General features: G+C 40.2%; 1 protein-coding gene across 14 annotated transcripts in view; it reads left to right on the top strand.

The window, feature by feature from the left end:
* The window catches only part of plekha7b (pleckstrin homology domain containing, family A member 7b), an 80,355-nt gene that overhangs the window by 5,467 nt on the left and 50,521 nt on the right, over nucleotides 1–24,367 (top strand). The window contains exon 1 of one of the 14 annotated variants that reach the window (XM_082506652.1): nucleotides 5,521–5,684. The exons of 11 other annotated variants lie outside the window; for them this stretch is intronic. In XM_082506652.1, coding sequence (XP_082362778.1) covers nucleotides 5,557–5,684 — 128 coding nt within the window. In that variant the 5' untranslated portion in view covers nucleotides 5,521–5,556. Of the gene's footprint in view, nucleotides 1–5,520; nucleotides 5,685–8,833; nucleotides 8,951–12,448; nucleotides 12,618–24,367 lie in introns of those variants that run through there. 2 more of the 14 variants (XM_082506656.1, XM_082506653.1) reach the window with 2 other exon arrangements.

The following is a 24,367-nucleotide window of genomic DNA, read 5'->3' as shown; positions in this document are numbered from 1 at the left end:
TCACTGTGAAGTCATGAATACCCGGCTCCCACTCAGTCTTTACTCTGAAGATTTGTGCCAGCATATGCACTCATGTCTTGAGTCGCGGTTGTTCACCCTGTGGACAATTCAATATTTGTTCCACAAGACATAAAAGACACGATATTCTGGAACAACAAAAATGAAAAAAAGATGCTTGAGTAGCCTCTTCTTGCAATCCCAGCATCTCACACCTTCATGTCATTACATTGAGGGCAATTCAGTACACCTGGAGCCCTGTCAGACCCATACCCTTCGCATCCTGGTGGCCAACTCGTTTGGTGGGGGGTACCATGACAAGAAACCATCCACTCTTTATAGATGTTTATACTCTGTCTATAAGGAGGCAGATAGAGTGGTGGTGGTATTTAACCAAATGCCCTTCCTAAGCAAACCCCAAAGGGAATTTGTGTCTCATATACACACAATAATCCGGTTGTTCAGTGATGACGCGACGAATCCTACTCCGGGTCTAAAGTAGTCTGCGTTTAATATGGCTTTTGTGTTGTTAACATGTTTAATGTTATGTATTTTCTTCTATTTGATCTCAAAAAGCTCCTAAAACAGTCAGTGATCCCTGTTGACCTCCCTCGGCTTTTATTACCACTAATCACTAATCATTTATTTAGGCTCAGTTTTTAAAACCTTAGGATGTAACTACAGCCCAGCCCATGCAGCAGTATATGAATGACTAACCTCGCATTGTGGATGGATTATCTCAGTTGTTCTCCTGGCTGAAGTTTGGTCCTTTTACAGCATCCTGCCATGCGATTACATTTGTTTCTGACCACCTAGAACACTCAGTTAACTTTTATCGAGTGGAAAAAAAGTTAGCTTGTTTATATTATGCTAACATAGCTGTGTCGCTAGCGGTCACGTAGCACATCATTATATACCAGCTAGACCAACTTCAGTTACCCTACAAACGTCACTGCTGTTTAGTTTTCTGTCTTCATTTATGCTGGAAGTGATAGCACAGCTGTTTTAATTTGTTTCCAAAACCCCGCAGTCAGGACATGCTATATTGTATTTAGATAGAAGCCAGCGAGCTAACTCCCTGCTAACTTCTAACTCCGTTAAATGTCATAAATTCCGTTTTCATGGATGCCTGGATGTTAAACTCAATTGTTACACCTGGTAGAGCAGAACGCTGATCATTTTATTAAAGATGAAAGACTTTAGACAGTTTTTCAACTCTCAGTAATGCCACAGTGATCGTTTGATATATGGACCTGCAGCGGAGTTTAGACCCAGACACGGCTAGTGACGTCAGACTGAACAACCAGATTACATGTAAGCCTGTGAGAATGAAAAGGTTTTGAGTTTGCTTCTGGAACAAACTACATTAAATTATGCCAAACTTTCTGCAGACACAGTTATAACTGACCTCAGGTCAGCGGGCAGCTTGTTCCAAAGAAGCAACCTCAGCACACTTATATCTAATTCTGGGAATAGTTCAAAGATCTGCACGTGATGACTTTTTTGAACTTATCCTTGGCTGTTTGATTGTTTAGGTCTGCTTGCTTTGTTAGATTGTTAAAAATGTGGTTTGGCGTCAAATATGACAACTTAACCATGACTATGCTTTTGCAGTCAGGTCCCCTTGGTTTACAAATGACCGGCTAGAAAAGATCAGGCTCACAGACTTACTTCTTAGAACTCAGTTTTCCCGACTTTGTTTTAAGTGGTTCTGCTACATGTGATTTCTTCTATCTTTTGGTTTTAGTTTTCATGCTAATTGCCTGCCTCTAGTCTTTCATTTATTTAATTATGTCTTTTATTCTCTTTGTTGTGTACACATGTACACAAAAGGTCCTCTGAAGGTCCTTTTGTCTAGGCTTCCTGTTTAAATCTACCCTTTGAGTATGCTGCTTTTTCACTTCTGTCAAAGCATTTTTTTAAGCTCTGTTTTTTTAAAGATGCAAGTATATAAAGAAAGTTTCTTCTTTTCTTCTTCTTCTTCTTATTAGTATTATCATCATTATTATAGTAAGCCCTGTCTCACTGTTGCATAATACATCAGGTACTGATGCCAAAGGACACTCTGAGAGCGCAGAGCTGATATGCCAGTGGCTTTGACATACAATAACAATTTTTTTCATTACACAAACTCATGACATAACATAAATTATAATATTACTAGTGATTACTAAACGCTGTGTATTATTATCTCATTACTTACAAAAACTGAGAAAACTGAGTACACTAAGGTTCACTTTCGACCACTTCACTGGCACTCACTGAGAATAAGAAAAGTGCAATTCTATAGCTCCCCTAGGGAGAAAATTACCACGCCGAGGTACAATGGCGTCCTGTTGAGGACACGGTTTACATTGTTGAAGGGGTTAACAATGCTGTGGGCCAGTCCAGGCGGAAGTGTTTGAAATCCACACTGAATCACTCTTAGCTTTTACACCAAAAAAAGGCTCTCTCAGCTTTTTTCTCAAATTTAGTTGCCTTTTCCGTCAATATTTCATCGTTGCCTGAGATTTCTGATGAATATTTATCTTGCTTTTGTCCCACAGCTTGTTATGATTTTAGTTTGTGCTTGCATTTTTTTTTAAATAGTTGACGTTTTTGATCAGTGCTGTGAGTTAATTAGCCGTGAGATGTTTTGAAGCAGTTTTTTTTTTTTAAACAGGAAATGGAAAATAAAGAAGTTTAATGTCCCTACAGGCCTTTATCATAACCCTGTCTTAATGAAGCTGAAGCTTTCTTTTTTCTGCTAACACATCAAATCCAGGCCTCACTGCTGAGGCCACAACATGGTTGCCAAAATAGATGGAACAAACAAGGTCAAAGGGGCGATAAACAAACTTTTCCTTTTCAAAGCTTTTCTAACGTGTAAGTTAAATTAACTGTAAGGGTTAATTTGTCTTCTGTCAAAGGGGTATTATACTTTTGGTTCCTGGCATTAAGTTTTAAAATTTTAAAGTCAAGTAAAACTAAGTATGTGTCTCTGTACAGGACCCTGTATGAGACAGCTAGTCTCTGACAGGTAATCACTTAAAAACAATTGTTTTCCCAACTGGTGTTCCTGGGCCCTGAGGCAGGAAGCTAGTCCTGTTTCTTTGTTTCTCAGTGAGGCAAAGAAGCAGAAAGTCTCGAGTGACCTGATCAAACCTTTCATCCTGTCAGAAATGGTCAACTTTCAGATTAAGTGATGTCAGATGTTATCCTTGGATGTTAAACCTTACCAAAGTCGTCTATTGACATCAGTAAGACCAACTATAGTTGAATGACCTTGTGTTTCTGCGGGTTGTAGTTGTAAAAAGTACATGTTTTGAAAGTTTCTAGTGCCATGGGAAGTCACGAAGAAACATACAGGGATCAGTGCACAAGTTTTGTTTCAACAAAGCATCGGTGAAGGTTGGTTTTATCTGAAAATCGGCTCTGCTCCACGTTTCATTTGCAGTGTGTTTTTTCTTGTCCACCTGTGCCAGCTGTGTTTGTTAAACTGCATCCATTAGGCGTGTCTTCAGAATCTGATAGCATCACTTTTAATGTAGCTTAAGCACATTTGTTAACTGTTTATTCTTGTACTGTACAGCACTAACCACTAAGCAGGGATTCTGACATGAGTGCATCAAGTTACCACACATATATCTTCGAAAGCATTAGATGGTAAAGCAATTTTCTTAAACATTTTGAAAATTTTAAATTATAGCTGAAACAAAAACGATACGTTTGTGATAGGGAGTAAAACAACACATTGAAGGAACTGCTTTGCCAGGTTGGCTTTGTCTTTTACTAAACTACTGACTCGGGAATATATTAAAAAAATTTATTGAAGCATCAACATAATTAATTTTATACGTACTCACCGATTAATCTGGCTAATTCTGAAACAGCATGCGACGTTTAGACATTCTTATTGCAGCATCATCAGCTTAGCTTCTATATTTTTACTGGTAGCTTAGCTTTTGCAAGCTCATTTTAATTAAACTCGAAGATTGTTGTACTTATTTTACACAGCTACACCACTTGTGCTGTACGGCTTTCCAGAAATGTTTTAACTGGGATTATATAACTAAAAAAAGTAAATGTTTGCTTGTTTAAATTATGGTGATATTGTGACTGTGGGGAAAAATAGTGGTTTACTCCAAAGCTATACAAAATGATGGGTTTTAAAAGAGCACTGTCAACTCACAATGTGGCGGTATATGTGGGGGTAATATGTGGTGTTTCAGTGTCAGCACAGCTGTGTTGCACCACTGATATACTGCCACTGATGTGGTGAGAAAGGGAGAGGAGGAACTTTTTTAGTTCTCTTTCTTTTTCAGTTACAGCAGACTAATGAAATACATTAACTAACTGAGCAGTAGTTTAAGACAACACTCCAAAAATGTGATACTCGGGTCTTGCAGGGGGTCAGTTGAGACCTAGAATAATTCACTACCAATATTGTGGTAGGGATGGCAGACAGTTCACGTTCCAACCCCAGAACTAGGGATTTATAGTCGACTCCTGTTTCGATACTTTCTATTCTGAGGCTTGTGATGAGTTGAGTTTTTAATTATTTCATATTTCATGTTGAGGAAAATTTCATGTAGGTTGTGTGTTGCACAATAGTGCTTGCTGAGGCTAGTCGTTTTTATGTGACTTTACCAAATGATTGTGGGTTATTTTGTAACCTATAGGTGTCTATTTTTTTTTTTACTTAACAGCCCTTTTGTGGTATTCTTGAAATTAAAAAACACACCCAACAGGCTGAATGCATTGCAGGGTACTGGAAACAGCAATATGATGTATTGCTGTTTTGCCAGCCTGCCAAAGATCTTATTGGATTTCTTTTTTTTCTTGTTTGAATCTCACTCACACACACATGCAAACTACATGGACAACACCGACACACAAACAATATGATGAACTTGCTTAGAAGCGTGAATCATTAATCTATGAGAAAGGCAGCGACGCACCTGATAATGTCATCTTAGCAGCAAATGCACGGACAGTGAAATTGATATTTGGACTCTTGGCCAAGGATTTGCAAATGTGCTGCTGGTGAGATAGCAGGTGCTTTCACCTTTGCTGGGTTATTTATGTTGACTTGTTGTTATTATCAGTAGATCATGTCTAAAGCTCTTATGTTTCTGCATCCATCTTCACAACTTACGTGTGAGGCAGCCAGGACTTTTATTTGAGGTCAGAGTGATTTTCTAAAAAAAGGGCCATATTGTCAACATCATGTCCACAATGACTCATTACAGGGTTTGTGGCAGTTAAAAAATAAATAATGCTCAGTATTGCCTGGGCCTGCAAATAGGGATGGAGACTGAAGCAGTGGACTGAATAAAGATGATGAAAACAAAGAGCAGATTTAGTGTCTGGTACAGTAAGCTTTTGTTCTGCAGAATACAGAGGAAGCTTTCTATCAGGCCTTGTTTGGACTGCAGGCCTGAGGTGTGCGCTGGTTGATGATGTACATTATGTAGAATGAGTCATTCACTGTCTAGATGACTTGAGCAGGTTGAGAAGTCAGAGCTGGAGCAGCAGGAGTCAGAGCAGAAACAGGGCAGGGGAGATGACCGAGCTGGGATGGGGACCTGCTGTTGCAGTTGTCTGCCCATCAGGCACGAGACTGACGGGGCTGATCATGAAACAAAGGTGGTTGCAGAGCTGGAGCTCTCCAATTTGGAGGAGAAGGAGAGGCAGGTTGAGGCAAGGTAATACTTTTTTTAGCCTTGAATTGTATCTCTGTGCCTGATTAGTGTTTTCATGTCACTACATTACTATGATTGTGGTAAAGCATGCCATCTTTGACTTTAACTAGCATGCAGGAAGATGTGACAGAAATTGAAACATGCAGCATTTTTGTCAGCTATCATTTACAACTCTTTTCAACTTATTAAAGAAAGAGGCTCTGGACCGTAGTAATTTCAGCTGCCTCTCTGGAGGAAAAGCAGTTTGTATACCTCTCTCTGATTAAATTCAGATGACAGTTCTTTCTGCCGCATTCTGTCAGAGCCCGAGTGTGACTGGAGCCACTGCAGAGAGAAGCAGGTCCCACCGTGTCCTCATCTCACCAGATGGGTGACAGGAGAAGTGATTAGTTAGCACAAAGGAAATGATGGATGTTCTGTAACATGGGAAAAGAAACGAAAGAAAACTTACATTTTGTTTGTGCAATACTTTGTATTTTACCCAGAGTTTGCTTTAAAGTGATAAGCAGTATAAAGAGTAAATGTGAGCAAGTGCTCCTGTGTTGCCACGAATACAGGAAAGCCACTGGTTTTCAGTGATTATGTGTCCTGTAAAGTAAAGGTTTATGAGCTGAGTAAAACATCTTTTAATTTTCTAACTAACTACATTTATAACATACGCTGAATCTGCAACATAGCATGTGCTAAAACTGCCACAAACAAGCCACAAGGGCAGTTTATTTGAATTGAACTGGACTGCTAGGCTTTCTTTGTAATGTTTGCATGGTCTACATGTGACTCTGTGGGTTTCCTCCTGCAGTCTAAAGCTCTTAATGTTAGGCTAACTTGTAAGTCTAAACTAAGTGTGAATATGAATGGTCTGTCTCTCTGTGTTAGCCCTGTGATGGATTGGTGACCTGTCAAGGCTGTACTCCACCTCTTTCCAGTTGTCAGCTGTGATATGCTCCGCTGCACCTCCACCCCTTATCCAACCCACCTGAACTGGATTAGCAGTTAAAAGGATGAATGAATATACTTATTGTTATTAATTATTGTATTATAAATATTACCAGTGGCTTATAATTTAACATAAAAGAGCTTTAGCTCTTGCTTAAATTAATACAGCCACACAGAGTATTCTTTATTAGGTGTTTTAGCCGTTTTCTTGCTTTTTAAAAAACAAAACAAAAAAGCAAGCAAACACACAAAGCTGCGGGTTATGACAAACCTGCCTGGTACGAAAAGACAAACAGGAAAAAGTTTGTGACCAGTGGGCAAAGTGGAGCTGTCAATCGAGTGAATATGAGAAACACTGCCAATGAGCGCTTTTGTTTCTCAGTTTCTGCTTAGTATTTAACACAGCTGTGTGCTAAAAAGTGGTGAATGTGAAGGCTATATATGTCAAACATTGGCAGCGTGTTGTGCTAACCCAAGTGGAGAGAAACGTTATTATAAAATTGCTTATTAATTGCTACAGTGCATCCTACAAAGCACATGATCCTACATCCTACCTGCTCTATCTCTCTGCAGATAAGTTTCTAGAAATTTCTAATCATGCAGGGTGCTTTACTGCTGATATATTCCAAAAGGCTGAAAAACCAAACACTTCAATAAGCTTATGTTAGCAGCAGATTGAGTGTATGAGCTGTGAGAAAATGTTGCTTATTGTGGATTACTTGATTGAATATTGCTGTTTCCATTAATGGAATATTGAGTGTGAAAAAAAAAAAAAGAAAAGAAATGAAAAGACTGGACCGACCACTGCTACTGAGAGCAGATGTGAGGGTTTGAGCAATTTCTCTCACTGCAGCATTCATCGAGCACATTGACCACACAGCTGTGTGATTTCTTGCAAACCGATCCAATTTAATTTGCCTCAGTGCAAAGATGCATGGCTAATTTTGTATTCATGAGCCTTTCCTCAGTGCTTCTTTTTTCTATTCTAAATCTTTGATTGATTAATTAAAACCTGCTGTGATCTGGCATTACCTCTAATCATTCTGTTTAAGTTATATAGTGACAAAAAAGTGCTAATTTTAAGCGATGTATTCATGTTTTTAAAACTGCAGTCTCTGCGATGCTGCACCGGCTCTCAACTGTCATCGGATCAATGAGACCTGCTGAAGCACTAGCAGGAGAACCATGGTGCTGTTCTGCATGTAGCCACTAGATACTGCTGTTGTGTCTTTGTACACTTCACCAAGACACTTATTGACAGTTTGGTGGTTTATCACACATTTTTTTTTCCATCTCTGCCAATGACAAGGTCAGATAACGGAGATTACACATAAAGTGTTGAATCAGGTATATTTTTTTATTGTGGTTTCATCCTATGACAGCATCTAACTCAAGCTTGAGTTACAAGCTTGTTTTACTTTTTAACGAGATATAATAATTCACCATTCATCTCACAGTGTGATTACCCCTTTCGTGTATTTGTTCTGTAATGTATAGCTAAATGTCAGAACATCCCGTCTCTCTGAGCTATTTGAGAGTCTGTTAATTCAAACCTTTTTTTCTTGTGTTGTGGGTTTCCTGTTTGCTAACCGGATGGATCAGATACAGTAAATTAATTTGTTATACGGTAGCCGGGATAAAAGCAGTGTATGGATATCGACATGGTATGGATTGACCTACCCTCAGGTTTGACCACCTTCATTCAGCCCTCTGGTCTTATCTATATGTCTGTCTGTGGATTATTGAACCGGCACTGCAGCAGCCTGCACCAGCCACTCAGGTTTGCTCTCCATCCATTCCTCTCTCCCCCAGGCGGACTGGGATGTGATCTGATAAAGAGGACTCTGGGTGAGACGGAAGGCTCTGGTTGCAGTCAGAGACCAAGGTCAGCACTTTGCTGGACACCACAAAGAGGTGATAACTATTCATCTGTGATAATCAAAAAGAGCGGCACCTTTAGAGTTTTGTTTCAGGCCAGGTCCAGCTCTTTTTCTCATCACCAGCTTCTGCATCGACACTAAGCAGCAAAGTGTTATTTTATTATTCCCCAGTGAGCATAAGTAGAGCTATATTCTGCAAGGGCCGCCAGTGTTACCGATTGATCAAGAGTAGATAGAGAGAGAGGGCTGAAACAGCAGTTATGCTCCTATCTGACACCCCTCTTTTTCTACTTTCTAGCACACCCACTAGCATACACTTTAGCAAGCTCAGTTTTCATATGTTAAGAGAGCAGAAAGGGAAACTCCCTATTGGTTGTCTTCAGAATCAGGACAGATGTGGACATCTGAGGCTTTTTAAGTGGACTCACTGTATTACGTCTGATCACTAAACTGGTGAGTAGCAACATGTGCATATATATGAGTTTATAGTTTTTAGAAACAAGCCAGGAGTATGTAGATTAGTCTATTATATACTTAGTGACTGTAATGTCCAACATATTTGTCTTGGGACAAAAATAGAATGACCTGTTCTACAAACAGTTTCAACTTTTGAAGAAACGCATTGTTCTGTCTGTTGTTCACTTCATCATATTGATGAAGCTTTTTATTGCAAGCATTAAAATGTTTCATTGCTTTGTCCTCTTTGTAATTTTATTACTTACCTAAGTGCTCGAGTACCCTCCACAGATCTCAGTTCTCTTCTTTGCATGTAAATCGATTCCTGTTATAGATTACTTTCAGTAGTTTCACACTTTTTGAAATGCTACTGCTTGTGCGGCGAGTTTCTGAGTATTCTGATCTGTCACCTACTGTAAATCAGGCAGTAATATCACATTAGTAAAATACTGTGTTACAAATAAAACGTCTGCATTCAAAATCTCTAAGTAGGAAAGTAAGTAAAGCAAAGTGTACTATCAAGAAAACAGTGCTAATTTCTGGTAGTGCATAATGCAATGCAGTGATTGCCCTTTCTATGTATTAATATTTAACTCTGGTGGGTGAATATTACTTATGTATTCTGTATTGGACGGTTTCATTTAGAATGAGAAATCTGCATAGTAGTTAATTTATTACAGACAGTGGCAGACTTAATGTTGGGGAGCAGTGGAGTGTTTACGGAACTTTAGAAATCACATCATCAGATGCGCCTCAGCAGACTGATCTTAGCAATGTGATGATGGTGTGTTGGTGAGCCACCCACAGATGTATGTATATGTGTACATTCATTATCCCCCCCACCCCTCTGTAAAGCTTGCCGCGTTTGCCTGCATCTCTACAGCTGCTCAACATAACAGAAAGTTAAAGTGAATGTAGAGGAGAGACAGAGATAATTAGCATTTAGCAAAAGATATGGCTAAATGCTACGCTAACAATCAGGGACCAGATCAGTCAAAAGCAGTAACTTAACAAGTGCACTTACCCCATTTCTACAGTTGTCGAATGAGCGACAGTCATTTTAAAGTTTGAATGAACGCTGTGTCTGTTTATAAGGTGTGGGCTTATTTTTGTGTGTATCTGGCCTCGTATGCTTGATGTGCTATGTTTGATATCAGTCCTGCTGAGGGTGTACAAGTAGCCATTTGTCACTTCATACCTAGTAGTGCTGACAACAGCCATTATATTTATAGGAAGAAGAAGCTGTTTTACATCTGATATGATTTGTATGTTGGCGTTAGTCCATGCAATTAAATTAATTACCTTCAAAACTGTGCAGTGCGATACATGAATATGTTGAAAGAGGCGGCTAGGACACAATTCAGATGGTGTTTGGTGGTGGTCGGACCCAGATATCTGACAGACTGGTATTATCGCCACAGTGTTGAAGTCTTTACTTGCAGCGCCATGCCTCTGACTCCTGTGGTATGATAATGAGATGTGAAGCAGTGTGGAGATGGATGAGAAAGAGCAGCAGAGGGTGAAACTAAGGGAATGAGAGCAGCAGGGGCAGGACACATCGACTACATGTTCATGTGTGTACTTGTGTGCTCAGGTGCCATCAGATTAATTTTCACTTAAAGCCTAACTGCTTTAATAGCTAATTGAAGGTATTTGTAGCATGACATAGTCGTCAGTCTCTTTGGTTTATAGTCTTCACTTTCTCATGTTATCTGATGTCTCCGCTATGCAAAATGTTCCCCTTTTGTCTTTTCTTGGTGTTTAAATTCATCATGTTGGACAGTATTGTCCTGTTGTGCATATGCAGAAGGACTGAGGTAATGTTTGCAAAAGAAAAACATCATTAGAAGATCATTTGTAAAGACTGGTAACATGGGAATATAGAGAGTATAAACTGTAGTCATCGCCTTTTCATGTAATAAACTTTTCCATCATACTATCTGGCAGAATAAGCACTTACAACATAGTATATTTCTAGTACTTACTTCAGCTCAGTTCAGTTTTAATATTATAGGCTTATAAATCACAACAAAAGTAATCAAGTGCTCTTCATATTGTAAGAATTTCAAGTATTCCAAATTTAGCAATCAAATGATTGGGAGGGGCAGCCATCTGTTTTAAGCCAGTGGAAAGACAAGATCATAAAGTGATGACGAACAACAAACAGGGAAACACATGTGACATGCAGCAGTAGTACGGGGGAGTAAAAGTGAGAGGAAAAAGAGGAGCGGTGCTCAGTGCATCATGGTAGAACCTCCATCTGCTTGAGCCTATTGCAGCATAACTAAGAGTTTAGAAAAAAGGAAAAAACAAACAAAGCCTAATCTTAAAAGTACAAAAGGAGGGGGAGGTGGGGTCTGCCTGCCAAACCCAAACTGAGAGCTTGTCCCACACGAGAGGGGCCTGATATCTGGATGCTTTAGCTCTCAGTGTACTTGCTAAAACACTTACTTTAATATTTTTGGATATTTAAGATAGATTTATTTTAGTACTCTAAAAGAACAGCTTTGCATGTTTCACAGTCGTAAACAATCCTTTTCTATCGTATACTGTCCGCTGGTGCAGCCCCTTTTATTATCCTTTCTAAAACAAGTGCCTTTAAGGTTTGGTTCTGTGCACCTGGAATGATTTTATTAAGGACATAGTGTCTCTGAAAGTAACAGATTCAAGAGTAGAAAAAACACTGTCTGAAATAAAGCATTTAGAGGAGTGTGGAGTCGGGGCCCTTGCACACTGACTGACTGCCGTTTTGAAACTTTGGCCATGTTTCATATGAGCAACCACGACTGAAACAATATCTGTTAGAGAAAGTAAGAAAGAGCATAATAGATCCCCCCTTTTAGAAGTGATAGGATGTGATCGTTCAGGACTTTGTATGTCAGGAGATGGATTTTAAAATCATTCCTGGATTTTACAGAGAGCCTGTGAAGTGAAGCTAATGTAGTTTTTCTCTGGTCCCAGTTAGTGCTCTCACTGCAGCATTTTGGATGCTGCTACCCATTCTCTCCCTTTTCCTCACCCCCTCATCTCTATTTTTTTTTAATTCCTCATCCATCCATCCTTCCTTCCTTCCTCCTTAACTCCCCCCTTTTATGCTGTGTATTGGCTGCATGACTGCAGAGAGAATGGAGCAAAGCATCCAGTTCAGGGAAGTGCTCTGGCGACAGAGCTCTGCTGAGGAACGCATTTATTAGAAGAGAGAAGGAGGAGAGCTGAGGAAGAAAAGAGTACCGTTAATGGGAGGGAAAGAGGGAAGAGATTATGATTATATTGTTATGGCTTATTCTTTGTACCTGTGGTGTTAGTTTGTGCTTTGGGACCTCTTAAAAGACTTATTGGTGAGGTTGATTGGCCTCGATAATACCAATCACACGGGTGTCACTCAGAAACCGGGGACACTTCGGTGATTGCATATATTTTTAGTTTCACCTAAGCAGCAAAGGCGGGAAGGAGGATGTTTTGAATGAACTGACGCCACGGGGCTCAGCAGAGGACGTCAGCAACAGCGGCACTACCAGCTGAGAGAAGTACACACACACAGGCACCACTGAGACGAGCACAGCACAGCAAATCACAGACCTGCAGCTAACATGCTGGGCCAGCCAGGACAATCAACCTCACACGTCTCCTACAAGAGGCAGCCAGTGTATGGGGCGACTCACAGGTGTGTATCCCAGCCCCTCTCTTAGCACATATATGGGACTGTATTGCTGCATAGCTTGTCGGGAGCTGTGTGTGTGTGTGTGTGTGTGCTAAGGCTTTCCAGCAGGCAGGAAATAAAATGCTTTAGATTGCATGTTGTTAAGTGTTTGTACAAAGTCTACATGCAGGCAGGCAGATTTCAGAGGCATGCTGAAAAGTGTCCGCTATCTCTTTTTGCTGCCAACAAGGCATCTGGCTTTTTATGCCTGTATAAACCTACTGATTGCTTTTGGAGGGTGTGTGTACCTGTGCGAACTGGATCAGTCTTTACGGGGGTGAAGAGACAGAGAGGGAAAAGAAAGAGAGGGAGAGAGAGAGAGAGAGGGAGATGCTCACTGCAGTGCTTCATGATCACAGGTCACTGATTGCTGTGTTGATGTCAGCAGAACTGTGATCCCTTGGGCTTGTATACTTTAATGTAGATCTCTCTATAGGCTAGACTATTGCAGGGGTTTAATGCAGTCCTAAGTTCAGAGTGAGCCAGACTTGTAAAAGAATGTAGTTTACATGGGAGTGCGTGTTTATTCTTAGTGCACTTGCTGTTTGTTAGGACCCTTTACATATGCAGACAAACAGCACACCTGCTGTATGTTACATGTTTCTTACACACCTCAAATCCTATATGTTACACTCTATAAACTACATGCAGTGGGCGCTGTTGCCTTAAATAAAAGACTAAATTGTTACATTAGTATAATTGTTCAAAATGGATCATATATGTAATTGATACAGCAGCATATAGTATGCATGCTGCTGTAGACAGACAGCTTTACATTAACACAGTTCGAAGCCCAGTGTATGAAAAGCCAAAGAGCAGCTTGAAGCCGGCAATTTTGAAGCTGCTCTTTGGTTTATTGGTGTGGTTAATGCCACTTTTAAATGGGATGTGACATGGAAACCATCCATTTATTGATCTGCACAAACTACATCAAGCTTATTGCCATTCTGTCAGGGTCTTTATGTTAGCTGAAGCGATAAGGTTACTTAGCCTGTTTGTCATTCCTACATATGCTTCTGCATCGGCCAGATCCCCCGCAGTGCTCTCTGCCACAGAGGCAGTAAGCACCACACTGCAAAATTTCTTCTAAGATCAGCAAATAGCAGAGCGTGAAGGCTTGGATCATCTTTGAATCAATAGTCTTTTAATTGCAGTATGCTACATTAACAGCACAGCACATGTTGAAATAACATTAATGAGACTGGTGAGTTTTTTCCAGTCCTGTGCGGTTGTCTGGTTTTAATGGATTAGCTAATGCTCACCTTCTAGTGTTGAACATCTGACTCAATGTTTAGTTCACCAAAACAGTCCCCAGTCACACCCAGCACAGCTCATCCTTCCTGCTTCAGTCCTCGGCCACAGAGTGGAATGTAGCCAAAAGCCATAGTGCTTCATTTGTATGCTTATCTGACATAGAGGTCATGTCTTTGATTGAATGGCTGGAGCACTTCAGGCTGAAAAATGAAACACCAAAAATAGGTGCAGTGGATAGAATACCTTTGAATACAGGGGACAGACCCCGCCCCACTGCACATTTCCAGGGACACTTACTATTTCTAAGAATAGACTATAATGGTGATACTTAACAGAAGGTTAAAGCATTTGAAAAGGGAGGGTCTTCTCAGTGTATTAAGATCGTGACCTTTTTAAATCCCCCAAACTGTTATTTAGTTGAGCCGCTGTGAGTGGGATAGAGATTCCAGGGAAGAGACTGTTCTAGTAAAATCTCCATCCTGCTGGCTGGTAAGAGTTTTTCGAGCAGTGCACCAGATGTGGCCTACCTTCCCTGCCTTAATAAACCCACTAAGTCACAGCAAGCTTTCCTCACACACAGGATACAGAGGGCTAAAAATAGCCTTCATTTACCCTCTGCCAGCCAAGTGGACCCTCACCTAATTAATTTAATCCATCAGTTTAATTTCCATGTTGAACTGTGATAGCATGCATGCTTTGGCAGTCAACAGAGAGAGATGCAATGTGTTATTACATGTTTTTTGTGAAAGAAAATGGGTAACAAAATTTGCTAACAAATAATAATTCTAAACATTTGATCAATGTGTTTGATCAACAATCATGTGGTCTAGTGATGAAGGATTTAATGTCATCACTGTGCTCCTCTGGTCTCAGTAAGGGAATACCAGGAAAAAAAATAGCTATGTGTGCAGCAGACATGAAGCCTGGACAAATTCTAGTTGATGTTGTGTGGTTTCTGGACTGCAGGGGCCTTTGTGTGTGGTGCCTGGGTGTTGTTCATTGCCACAGAGCACTGCAGTCGTGGAGTAGCCGCTTTTTGTCTTAACCCCGTGTATCACTGTAATATAACTCCCCAGTGGGAGTGTGTTCATTGGCTGCCTGTACTCTGGGCTGTGTGTCTTCTCAGATTCTGTAATGAGAACTGCAGGAGAGATTTCTCTAAGCCTCAGGCAATCTGGGCACAGGTAGCTCCCAGCACACAGACACCCTCACACAGAAAGAGCCGACTCAGTCCCGCGAAGGAAAGAATGTGACGGAAGAAAGCATTCGCCATCCTTGATGAGATTTCAGAAATGTCTTCGTTATTTTAGATACACTGTACACATTCAATGGTAAAGATAAGCGTGTGGTTTAGAAAAAAGAAAGTGCTGTGCTTTACAAACTTGGATGCCCTCAGGCCTTGGATTCTTACCAACATAATCACTTTTTGAAAACTGTCACTAAATGTAAATGAAGTGAAGACATTTACAATAAATACATTTCATCGGGATGATTTCATATATCTGTGTGTGTTAGTGTGTGTGTGTGTGTGTGTGTGTGTGTGTGTGTGTGTGTGTGTGTGTGTGTGTGTGTGTGTGTGTGTGTGTGCTGGTTAGGGTTAAGTAGAGGGTATTTAGTGGCTGGATGATATAATAAAGTGTGTAAAGGATTTAGACATGTTTCACAGCATGAGGGTTAGCTGAATCCGATTGTTAGAGAATCCAGTGGCTGTTTATCTGCTTCTCTGCTTTTGGACAAAAGCACTGGCAAGTGACATGGCTTTCATGAAATGTGGAAAACGGGGATTACCCTGGTTCAGATAAAGTAAGCCTTAAGGCTACAATAAGATACAGCTACATCTGCTTTGTTTCACTACATTGCAAAGAGCATATGGTGAACTGAAGGCACAGGAGAACATATATATATATATATGTGTGTGTGTGTGTATATATGTGTGTGTATATATATATATATATATATATCTCCCTGAACTGATATTGTTACACTATAGTAGTTATATCACTATTAAGTGGTCTCCTCTGTCAGCTATTAGATAGCTATTACCCTATTCAGTGGTAGCTTGAGTCTTTTGGATGTGTCATGTGCAGTTCAGTTAGATCTATCATCATACTACTAGATAGCGCATGTTACAAAGCTCTGTTGGCTACTAAGACATTTTATATGCACCTCTTAAGGCCTATGAGAGCCTCCAATACTGTCCTCTGTTTATCACAGGTTATAATAAAAGAGGAGCACCTTCTGAGCCTGCTAAAAGCTAGAGAGGGTGATATGCAGGGACTGATAACAATTGGAATTTTTTCTTCAATGCACTGATAGCATCTCTACCATTTAGTTTCAAATGAAGGAAGATTTGTTCCCCTTGCATCAAAGTGGTAGTGAGACAAGAAACAGGGTATAAAGGGTTATGGAAGGTGTTTTACGCTCAGGGGGAATAAAGGAGGGCCGGTGTTTTGTGTAATGAGAAGGTTTTCTGCCAGCTCTTCTGAAGTAAAACATTCACCCAGAAGACAGAACAAACTGCTGTGTCAGTTTCAAGTCTGTGCAGTTTAGCCACAGTATCGCCACCTAATTTCCCACATTATTTATCTATCAGTTTAATACGGCGCTCACCAACTCTATTAATTACTGCAGTTTATTCTTATATTGTGTAGCCTGGCATACTGTAAATTGAATAGAAGAAATGTTGTTATTTGTGAAAAAGATTCAGATATAGTGTTTTTTTTATTTGAATATTTGCAAATTATGAACTGGAATTTTTGTATCTGATACATGGTGTCTTGCTCACAGTCTGTTTATCTGTTAGCTTTTTATTGATTCAGTTTTTGATGTTGTGGGATTATGGGGTTTAGAGATCAGAGAGATAATCTGTGCATGAACATATGCAGTTTGTCACTCTGTGTGTGCTCAGGGAAACGTGACAGATATTCTCGCTGTGTGACTCAGACACATTCATTCTGCACATCCATCATTTGGTACTGTTCAAAACTGGGTGCAGACAGGTCGAAGACAGAAAAATGCTCGGAATAAACCTCATAAATGATAACTGCTGCTGCATGGGGCTAGCACTGAGGTAGGCCGTGCCTGCATTTTAAGACACATATTTTTAAGATTTGCATTTTTAGGCCACATATTCTTACTTACTTGGTGATGCTAGTCCAGATAACTCTGATGCACACAGTGGTGACGAGCCACATTTTGGTTTGTGCTTTTGTTCACCAGTTTTCACTTTTTCAGGAACTCTTCATCTGTCTTTTTATAAATCTTTTCATGGCTGTTGTATGCAATTGATTCTCTTATTCTGAAGAAAGAGCAGTCATCTCTCACTGTCACCTGAAGAAGTGAAGACAAGCTGGGTTACTGAAGATTCTGTAAAGGTTTACTGGCAGCATAAGAAAGCATTACACATTAGAGGTGGGAATCATCAGACAACCCATGGTGTGATGTTATCACAATACTTCACTCACAATATGGTATTATTGCAATTCTTTTAACATTTTATGATACGCTGAGTATTGCAATTACATATAATGCGATTTGTCACCTATTTTCGATTGCTCATTATGTCCGCAAATATAAATGTAGTCAGTATCTGTATTATCCAATAAGATAAAGTTGTCTTTGTTTTTTTTCCTGCAAAATGAGATTGACAAACATACCAACACTGTCACTAAAATCTGCAATTTATGTTGCTTTGAGACAGACTCAGTCTGCTATCAGTCTGCAATTTAATGGTGTCAAGTTGGCAATTAAGTGCAATCTGTTTCTGATAATCAACTGCGATAAGTCATAAAAATCACATATTTGTTGCTGTCTACTTAATCAGAAAATCACATTTAACAGAAATTTCCATTTAACTGTTACATTTGCATTCAGCAACCATCCTATTCTAAATATAACCAGAATACAAGTAGTTTGCAGCCAGCTGAGTTGAGTCCCCTCGAGTTGTGCTCAGTGACAAAGGCTCATTCACACTGATGGCAATGTGCTGGCAATCTGTCTGCATTTATAAATTAGGCAGTAATTATTTGCTAATCTTTGACAATCTCTCTGAGATGGATTGTAGTCAGTCCAAGTCAGACTGCAACTTTTTGCTGGATGTCCTGGGCAATCATCAGTATTAAAAAAACAAAACAAAAATAAAACAATAAATCAATGCAATCACCGTGCAGCCACTGATTTTTTGTCCTAGTTTTCCTCGTGTGACTGAGCCATTAGCTTGCTCTGAATTAGGAAGCAGCTTTGTCAAGCTAAGTATGTCCAGTGTTGGATGTTTTTTTTGGTCGAGCTGATTTAATGTAAGTAAAGATGATTGTGCATGCGATGAGCGCTCTTGTTCATAGCATTCCCCGAGTATATTCATTTATTTCATGAAATATCGATATTTGGTGTTGCTGAATCGATTGCCATGTAAATTCTATACTAGATATAATGCTGCATCCACCCCACCCCCACCCCCAACCATACAACACATCTGTGTACACATGGGAAGAGTGTTAAGAGGCTGTGCATGATGCACCACTGCAAAATCAGTTTTATGCTTACAGGGAAGATGCTGTGACAGCTCTGACACTTATTATGAATATCAATGACGAATGCAGTGGAGTGCAAGAAAGATGTACAGACGATTTCCACAGAATTCTCTCATCTCCTCTTTCATAATTTTGCTTTGGCACTGATTATAGAAAATGTTTAATCTGACGGGTTATTGGGAATAGTCTTTTTTTGTAAATTCCTTTATATGCATGTCACTGCTCAAAAACATTGCCCCACTATAAACACAGATCGTGTCATGTGATTGCATAGCCTTAGTTTTACAAAGGATGCCACAGCTATGCTTTATCATCTGGTTTGCTTGAAAAATGATAGTTTAAACAACCACCTTACTATGTTGTGCTGGATTCTGGGGTTTAATTTAGCTCACATGTTGCTATGTGCCAGATAAATAAACTGCAGATGAAGACTGTTGCTTATTGACAGGCCTTTACTTTTAAAAATCTTTTATAGGTTGTTCCAGCCAGACTTTCCCCCTTAATCTCTCTCCTCAAGGATATGTTGCACAATTTATTTATCACCACTCCTGCCATCAAAGACGAATGTAAGGTACAAAGAGGGAAAATATTTCTTCAGTTACTCTAACTTTTCACAACTTTGTATGTTCTTCTCCAAGTCTCTGTTTCTTAAACTTTATCACATATAGTCAAAGGAGCTTGCAAAGAAAAGCGTCTGGACTTCTTTAAGTTGCTTGAAGACGTTTCACCTCTCATCCGAGAAGCTTCTTCAGTTCTAAGGTCAAATGGTGGAGAGTCCCAGATATAAACCTAGTGGGAGTAACCCCCCACAGAGGGACAAAAGGACCCCCTGATGATCCTCTAATCGCCTGAGCCAAGGTGTGAAACTGGGTGTGGGTCCCAATCAGCCAGAGTTTCGGGTGTGTTCATTGTGAAACCTGGCCCCACCTTATCATGCGAATTCCTGAGGTCAGATGGCCCAGGATGTGAGTGGGCGTTAAGGCGTCTGGGAAGGGATCTCAAAACTGGATTATAGATGGCAGAGAGTTGGTGTCGTAAACCCCCGCCTCTGTTCAAAGATGGTCGCTCACAGTGGACATAGATGGCTTCTTTCACTCCTCTTTCAAACCATCTGTCCTCTCTGTCCAAAATGTGAACATTGGCATCCTCGAAAGATTGTCCTTTATCCTTAAGATGCAGATGGACTGCTGAGTCTTGTACTGTGGAGGTGGCTCTTCTGTGTTGTGCCATGCACTTGTGAAGTGGCTGTTTGGTCTCTCCAATGTAGAGGTCTGGGCATTCCTCGCTGCACTGTACAGCATACACCACATTGTTAAGTCTGTGTTTTGGCGTTTTGTCTTTCGGGTGAACCAGTTTTTGTCTGAGCGTGTTGCTGGGTCTGAAATACACTGGGATGTCATGCTTGGAGAAAACTCTCCTGAGTTTTTCTGATACACCGGCTACATAGGGGATGACAATGTTGTTGCGTCTGTCCTTCTTATCCTCCCTCGCTGGTGTCTGGTCTTCTTTTCTGTGCCTCTTTGCTGACTTTAAGAACGCCCATTTAGGATAGCCGCACGTTTTGAGTGCTTCCTTTACATGTGTGTGTTCCTTCTTTTTTCCTTCAGGCTTAGAGGGAACACGTTCTGCCCGGTGGTGTAGGGTCCTAATTACTCCAAGTTTGTGTTCCAAAGGGTGATGGGAGTCAAAGAGGAGGTACTGGTCCGTGTGTGTGGGCTTCCGGTAAACTTCAATGTTGAGTTTGCCGTTCTCTTCAATGTGCACAGCGCAGTCCAGGAAAGGCAAACAGTTGTCCTTTGTGTCTTCCCTGGTGAACTTGATGTTTTTATCCACAGCGTTAATGTGCGCAGTGAAGGATTCCACTTCTTGTGTCTTGATTTTGACCCAGGTGTCGTCCACATATCTGTACCAGTGGCTGGGTACTCTTCCTTTGAAAGAGCCAAGAGCCTTCCTTTCCACTTCCTCCATGTAAAGGTTGGCTACAATAGGTGACACGGGGGAGCCCATGGCACAGCCATGTTTTTGTCTGTAAAAGCCTTCGTTGTATTTGAAATATGTAGTGGTGAGGCAGAGGTCTAACAGTGTGCAGATCTGATCGGGTGTGAAGTTGGTCCTGTCCTCCAAGGAGCTGTCTTCTTGTAGTCGTTTTCTGACAGTCTCCACGGCCTCCGTGGTGGGTATGCAAGTGAAGAGAGAGACTACATCAAAGGACACCATGGTTTCATCTGGATCCAGGGTAAGTTTCTGGACCTTGTCGGTGAAGTCGACAAACACAGACACAGACTTAACAATGTGGTGTATGCTGTACAGTGCAGCGAGGAATGCCCAGACCTCTACATTGGAGAGACCAAACAGCCACTTCACAAGCGCATGGCACAACACAGAAGAGCCACCTCCACAGGACAAGACTCAGCAGTCCATCTGCATCTTAAGGATAAAGGACACTCTTCTGAGGATGCCGGAGTTACTAATTCAGTTGTGTTGTGTGTTTTTACAGGAATTAGATGGGGGGGGGAAAGGGTGTTACAGGATATCGCTGACCTGTGAAGTATTTTATCTTCTGTCTATTTGTTCTGCTTCCAGAATGACGCATTGCTGCTTTTATGTACTGCCTTGTTTTAGTTCATAAGTTACCCAGATGGGAGGCTATGGGTAGGGACAATAGAAGGAAGAGAGCAGAAGGAATGGGGGAGCTAACATCTTTTTATCTCTTCTGATTCATTGTTATATTTCACAGGCTCATGCTCTTTAATATATTTTATTCTGCTGACAGTGCCATGATCACTTTGCTAGTTAAGCCTCCTACACATGGGTGAGAAGGGGGAGATTCAAGGGTGAGTCAGACAAATTCAAATGAGTCATAACGTAAGAAGGCGCAATAAAAGTTTAATGAGTTTAACCATTATCGCACTATGAAAGTGTCAAAATTGGTGACTTTTGGTAAAATTGATCTGACTGTTGGATCTTGGTGGTATGTTTAGCTTTGGAGTCAGCACAGCTAACGGCCCTGTGTTTATCTTCTGCCCAAAGATTTTCAGCTTTAGCTTTCCTGCACACTTCACATCCCCTTCTGTCCTACATTGCACAGCTAAGCGTTTAGCTGTGTTTGGCTTTGTGATGCGGGTTGGGCTCTGTATTTAGCTGCTGAGCCTGAGGCTCAGTATGTAAAACAGAAGAATATGCTCTAGTTCAGTGTTCCTTAGCCACAGGGGAAATCAGGTTATCAAAGAAAGAAATCGATCTTCTTTGTCATTTTATATTTCACGCTTAAGATTTGTTTTAATTATTTTGACTGTTTTTGCTTGATTTTGTTTTATATGCAAGTGAGCTCCCAGTTTGGATTTAGGACACAGACTCACTCTACTTTTAAGATTATGCTTAAAACTTTACTTTTTCGTAAAGCTTATAGTCTTGTTGAATTAGACTTAGGCTTTCGGTGGGGGGGATTACACACTGAGCATTTCTTTTTCGCTCCCTGTGAAAAACTACTATATTTAATCATTAGCAATTATTAAACTTGGGCTCTCTATTATAGTTTACCTCTTGTCCTGTCTCTCTTTGCTCTCACTCTCAACTGGTCATGGCAGCTGGCTGCCCCTCCCTGAGCCTGGTTATGCCAGCAGTTTCTTCCTGTTAAAAACACGTTTTTCCTTTCCAATGTTGCCAAGTGGGGATTATGGGATAATTTTGGTTTCTTTTTAATATTGTTGTGCATTGAGGCTACTGCTCTTGTACATAAAAATGTAATTGAACTGAACTGAAGCACTCCACTTCAGAATGACCTAGAATACAGTACCTTCCTGTCTGTCTCAGTAAGGAAGGAGTTAAGTCTGTGTTGGCACATAAGCCTTTTTTAGGCATGGGGTACATAATATTGCTGCCTTCATCTCTTACAACAAGGGCATCCTGTCATGCAGAAATAGTTCACTTTGATGTTAATGTTCTCATGGCTTCATTCAGAGTTTCACACAACTCTGACATTTAAATCCATCATACAGATCAAACAAATGATCAGACTGTATGATTGTAAAGTGAAGAACACAGTGTCCTTTGTGGTTAGCTCCTGATCAGGTCTGTTTCAATGTGGCAAATAATTTATTATAATCAGTAATTAAGTTGCAACTTCACACACTTCGCTGTGATGCTCTTTTGCTCTGGAAATGTGGAAAAAAAAGAAGTCTTTGTATTTTGTACAGATTTACTTTACAATAATTATTATTATTATTATTAAAAGAGAAGAGGGAACATTCATCATTTCATTAACTCTTGCCCCATCATAGGGCAAGTTTGATACTTCCTCAAATTTGGCACGAGATTAGTTGGAAAGTATGAGACCGTGTGAGCAAGCGAGGTGGAAAGTGGCAGACTCATGCCATTTAAAAAAATGTAAATGTTACTAGATTCAATCAGAAAGGTTCATATGCCCTCAGATTAATAGAAAGGAGTACATGTCTAAAAGGGGCAACATTCATCCTGCTGTGTTAGTTGACATTAGTTAGCATGCTCCAGTTCATGGAGCATGAAACAGCATTTGCATTTAAGAGACACCGTGTCCAGGATCTCCTTGATCAGGACTGGCTAGCTCATCAAGGAGCCCTAATTCCTGATTTGGAATCATTTGCTTGGAACCTGAAATCAGTCTGCTTAGCTGAGTAGCGTGCATCTCTGCCGGATGCTTTCTGTGCATCATTGAAGCAAAATATTCTGTTCTGTGATAAAAAAAACCAAACATGTTGATAGACATTAAAAAGCTTTGGGATATTTGAGACCTTGACTTTTTATCGTTTAAAATATGCAAGGTGATAGAAATAGATGGAAATACATGAAAAACCCAGGCTTGGAACCTGGGCCCTTGAAATAGCCATCTGGCTCAACCTCATGAGCTATAACAGTGCCATCATTTTCTGGTATATGCTACTTCAGAAAGAAGAAATAAATAAAATATAAATAAAATAAGAAATAAAGTTCTGTATGATAGCATCAGAAAACTCGTGTTTGTTTATTTTTCTTACAAACTGATCTTTTTTTAGCTTATTTCTATGTCATATTTCCCCCAGGTTTTCCTTGTATAGTGGCTGGATGCCTCAATTGTGCTGCCTAACGCACACTTTGTGAACCACTGGCCTAAAGGGAAGAGGAAACGAAGCTAAAACAGCCTGTTTCAGATAGTGGATGAACTCAGGGTTAGTCAAGTAGAGCCCAACAATAAGAATATGGAGCTGGAAATGAGCACGATATGTTCTCCTTTATGTATGCACTTCACACTTTACAAGGATGTTGTGAAGTAGACTTCATCCCGTTAAGGTTACAAGAACGCCATTTAACATTACTTTCTATTACTCGAAGAAATGTGACAATTCTTATTAGCAAAGATTGAAGACGTCAAATAAATGTGATTTGTCATTGGTCTTGGCCATCAATATTCGTCAAGTAACGTGTGGATAAATCTGTGGTATTAAATATTGACCCAAAAAGCTGCAGGGACCTGCCATTGATTTTTTTTTCTGAGTAATGCTCACTTCAGAAGACTTCCCAACTTTTTCTTTGTCACAGCATATCTCTATTATTGATCCCTGGAATAAGCTTTTAAAAGCCATTTTATTGTCATGTTTTGGGGCATTATACTAACACAGTGTCTTTGATGAATTACTACTTATCACCCTTTATAAATATTTATCAGCCAGCTAAAACGAATGCCAGTGGAAAAGAGGAGGCAGTGCCCAAAGCCTTATCTGCCCTGCCAGTTGCTGGCATATTTGGAATTTATAACAATCTTCAACAAATAAATAACAGGAGTTAATGTTTTTTTTAATAGTAAATATAAGAGATCAGAATCTCAACAGCCACATCTACTTTTGTCAATTTTCAAAATCAGGTTTCCATGCATTTGTTATTATTGGTCCAACTCAAGTCTCTCTTACATTCACTGTA

This window comes from Aulonocara stuartgranti, assembly GCF_965226115.1.
Source record: "Aulonocara stuartgranti genome assembly, chromosome: 1".
Lineage (NCBI taxonomy): Eukaryota > Metazoa > Chordata > Actinopteri > Cichliformes > Cichlidae > Aulonocara > Aulonocara stuartgranti.
This window is presented reverse-complemented; position numbering and strand designations above follow the sequence as displayed.